Here is a 4,148-nt window from a genome sequence, read left to right as displayed (position 1 = left end):
CCTTTCCTTTCCTTTCCTTTCCTTTCCTTTCCTTTCCTTTCCTTTCCTTTCCTTTCCTTTCCTTTCCTTTCCTTTCCTTTCCTTCTTTCCTTCCCCTTTCCCCTTTCCTTCCCCTTTCCCTTTTCTCTCCTTTTTTCAAACTTTTTTCCTTTAATACAGGAAATTTAGATTCTCTGAGTCATTATTTGCCCTAAGAGAAATGCTGCCTTTTAACTCCATTCTTGGCTTCAAATGTTTATCAACACTTCATTCTAATATCTGACCAATTTTCTTCAGGATTGCCACGTGCTAACTTTCAGCAGTTCTGGATCAGTCTCTGATCATTTGGTGCTTCATCCCCAACTGGCCACTGGGAATTTCATCATCAAAGCAGTGTGGCTGCCAGGATCTCAGACAGAGCTGGCCATTGTCACTGCAGACTTTGTGAAGGTATGGCTGGTCATTGATGATCTTCCTGCAGACATCAGAGTCTGGATCCTCATGGGCCTGCATGTGGAGAATGTGGCAGTATTCTTAGAAAGAGAAATTTGGGGTATTTGGGCTGTTGTTGCAAGGAAAAGCAAACCCAGAGAACTCAAAGAGCAAAAACCCCGAACTGTAACTGAGGGAATCCTTGTGTAATGTCATAGRGATTCCCTCATCTCAGCTCTTGCCCGTTTGCACTGTTTTGTMTCCTAGCAGTTAATTACTGCCTTGATAATTATTGTAGATAATTATTTCCTTGTCCCTTCCCACAGATTTACGATCTCTCTGTCGATGCCTTGAGTCCAACTTTCTACTTCCTCCTGCCGAGTTCCAAAATCAGGGATGTGACTTTCCTGTTCAACGAGGAGGGGAAGAACATCATCGTGATCATGTCATCTGCTGGGTACATCTACACACAGCTGATGGAGGAGGCCAGCAGTGCCCAGCACGGGCCCTTCTACGTCACCAATGTGCTTGAAGTCAACCACGAGGACCTGAAGGTGCTGGTGACTTTGCTTTCTCTCTTTTTTTGCCTTTTGAAGGCAGAAGTTTCCTGCTTTTTCTCCCTTCTCCTTTTAAGCCCCCTGATCTAGATCAAGGAGCTTTCTCATTCCTCTAAAGAGAGAAATATCCTTACAGTTAAAGGAGGTGGGGGAGAAAATTAAACCCCTTGATCCTTTCATCTAGAAAATGGAGCATGTTTGCCATGGCTGGCTCTGAAGTCATGCCCAGCAGGATTTCTCAGCAGGGAGGTGGCTTCAGAGCAGTGCTGTTCTCAGAGCAAGGCACTCCAAAGGTGCAGGAGCAGGAGGGATAAATCACCATTGCTGGGGCTGGAGAGCTGGAGTCAGCCTTTGTTTCCAGTCTGGGGGGGTGACCTTTAAAATCTCTCCGGTKTTTTTACCCCAGCTTGCTTCAAAACGGGAATAGATGGGGAAGAGGCCCTGGGGAAGGACTTTTATGAGCTGAGAGCACAGGGAACACTCCATGTGAGGCTGTCACACAGCGCTGAGACTCACAGCTGCGGGAGCTCAGGGTGTTACCTACAGCCTCGGGCTGTGCAGGCTCAGCAGCCCCTTCCAGAGCCTTTGAAGTGCCTGATGGATGAGTTCACYGAGGAGTTCAGCTCAGAAAATTGTTGTTCAGGGCTCTGTTCTCTCGCTGCTGGGGAGGAGGGGCGGCTTTGGRAATATTCCATGGTGCTCTGAAAAGCCTGACAGAGTGTTTGGGGATGTTTGTGTTAAATGTTGGCTTTTCTCTGGATCCCCCAGGACAGCAATGGCCAGGTGGCAGGAGGGGGGGTGTCTGTCTATTACTCCCACGTGCTGCAAATGCTGTTCTTCAGCTACTGCCAAGGCAAATCCTTCGCAGCCACCATCAGCCGGGCCAGCCTGGAGGTGCAGCGGCTCTTCCCAATCAACATCAAGAGGTGAGGCTCCCCGGGGACACTCCCTGCATTTAAATTTCTTTTTAATATTAATAAATAATACTCATTATTAACATCCCAGCTCTGAATGCCCAAACCTCATGAAGATTCCCTGCTGAGCTGATGATTTCTTGCTGTTTTCCCTGGTCCTTCTGCCCTAAAGGACATTGATGCTCCTTGTGGATCCTTTCCAGCTCAGGAATTCTGTGAAACACCACTTGCAGGATGATTAGAAATGAAAGGTGGCTGTTTGGGCAGTGGGGGACGCACACATTTTGTCTTACCAGCAGGATTTCAGAGCAGAAAGGTGTCTGCAGAGCAGGGGAGCTGCTCAGAGTGAGCTGCTCCGGGTGCAGCCACTGGAACCGATGGGATTATCCGCCCTCGCCCAGGCAGCTGAGCAGGAAGCCTTTGTCTCCTGTCACCACTGCTGCAGTGCACCTTGTGCATTGTGCATGTTCAGGCTGATTCTCAGACACCCTTGGGGGAAACCCATCTCTTACTCTGAATGTGGCAAGRAGAAATCAGTTCTACTGTGTTTTCTGACAAGCAGAGCTGGGCACTGAGGCCACAGACTTTTCACTGGCCTGACAGAAAGCYGCTGTCACGAGTGGGCTCTGGAGGAGGGTCAGGTTCCAAGAGCTCCTGAACTCCAGTGAAGTTTGACTCAGGCTTTTGGCAGCTCTGTTTTCACTTTCTCCACTGTGCARGCACTGATTCTCCTGCGTTGGCCTTTGCTTTGTGCTGCTGGGGGTGTTGAAACGTGGAACTGCTCATCTGTTCCAATGAAACYATTGCTGAAAGCCATTKATAAATTACYTCCTTGGTTTGGGGTGTGAAGTACRGCACTCAGCAAGTGTTTTTCCTCAGGTTTGCAGGGTAGGGATCAGAGTGAGAACTGGGATTCTTGTGCTTTCTGCCCACTCTGGTGACTGTGTGAGGTTTTTCACCTGTGAACCAGACATTGTTCATTGATGCAGCACTTGAATMCCTGCTTAGGACAAAGCTTTGATTTAACTCGATGAATTTTGTGTGKTTTTGCTTGTGCTGCTCCYTAATTTAATGTCATTGTGCCCTTCTCCTCTTGCAGTTCCAATGGGGGCAGTAAGACCTCTCCAGCCCTGTGTCAGTGGTCTGAGGTGATGAACCATCCTGGCCTRGTGTGCTGTGTCCAGCAAACCACAGGTGTCCCGCTGGTGGTGATGGTGAAGCCAGACACCTTCCTCATCCAGGAGATCAAGACCTTGCCAGCCAAAGCAAAGGTTAGCAAGCATTCCCTGTGTTTCTGACCCTTAAAATTTGTTTTCTTGCTGTTCCATAAAGTTGTCCAGTCCTGGCAGCTTTTCTAATGCAAAGAGTTGGTTCCTTCAAGCAAGAGTTGCCAAATCCTTGCCTTGCCTTGCAGATCCAGGACATGGTGGCCATCCGCCACACGGCCTGCAATGARCAGCAGAGGACCACCATGATCCTGCTGTGTGAGGATGGCAGCCTGAGGATCTACATGGCCAACGTGGAGAACACTTCCTACTGGCTGCAGCCCTCGCTGCAGCCCAGCAGTGTCATCAGCATCATGAAACCCGTGCGCAAGCGCAAGGCAGCCGCCATCAGTAAGGGCTCCTGTCATGACCTTGGGAACACAGGGAGATGTAAAAATTGATCAGCAACAGCATCTAAATGCTTAAAACATTCACCTCTGACAATTACCTAAATACTGCCTAAGTGGGTGAAATGTTCCCATAGATGGATATTCAGAAACACAGATGTTTCTGAAGGAGTTGTTGCTGCAGGGTTTTACCCCAGCGTTGCATGTTTTTTGCCATTAAACACCTCTTTCCCCTTCCAGCAACTCGCACCTCCAGCCAGGTGAACTTCCCCATTGACTTCTTCGAGCACAACCAGCAGCTGACMGACGTGGAGTTTGGTGGCAATGACCTGCTGCAGGTGTACAATGCGCAGCAGATAAAGCACCGCCTCAACTCCACGGGCATGTAYGTGGCCAACACCAAGGTGAGCGGGSCAAGCTGGGGGCTCTTCTGGGCTTTTGGTGACATTATTGATCATGTGGATCCTGTGGCTTGATAAGGGAGTGCTGTGCTGAAGTGACTGCATTCAGAGGGCTCTTCTGGGTGATGTTATTGTTCATGTTGATCCCATGGCTTGATAAGGGAGTGCTGTGCTGAGGTGACCCCATACAAARGGCTCTTCTGGATKACATTATTGGTCATGTTGATCCCGTGCATTGATTAAGGAGTCTGCT

At 49.1% G+C, this 4,148-nt stretch overlaps 1 protein-coding gene across 1 annotated transcript in view; it reads left to right on the top strand.

The window, feature by feature from the left end:
• UBR4 (ubiquitin protein ligase E3 component n-recognin 4) overlaps positions 1-4,148 on the top strand; it is a gene marked incomplete at its 3' end in the record, with an annotated part of 41,261 nt that overhangs the window by 26,682 nt on the left and 10,431 nt on the right. The window contains exons 42-47 of the mRNA XM_057384971.1: positions 277-429; positions 738-965; positions 1,737-1,894; positions 2,982-3,153; positions 3,297-3,498; positions 3,735-3,898. Coding sequence (XP_057240954.1) covers positions 277-429; positions 738-965; positions 1,737-1,894; positions 2,982-3,153; positions 3,297-3,498; positions 3,735-3,898 — 1,077 coding nt within the window. The remainder of the gene's footprint in view (positions 1-276; positions 430-737; positions 966-1,736; positions 1,895-2,981; positions 3,154-3,296; positions 3,499-3,734; positions 3,899-4,148) is intronic.

This window comes from Malurus melanocephalus, unplaced genomic scaffold (genome assembly GCF_030028575.1).
Source record: "Malurus melanocephalus ecotype Western Australia unplaced genomic scaffold, MMel_1.1 scaffold_759, whole genome shotgun sequence".
In the NCBI taxonomy this organism is placed as follows: Eukaryota; Metazoa; Chordata; class Aves; order Passeriformes; family Maluridae; genus Malurus; species Malurus melanocephalus.
This window is presented reverse-complemented; position numbering and strand designations above follow the sequence as displayed.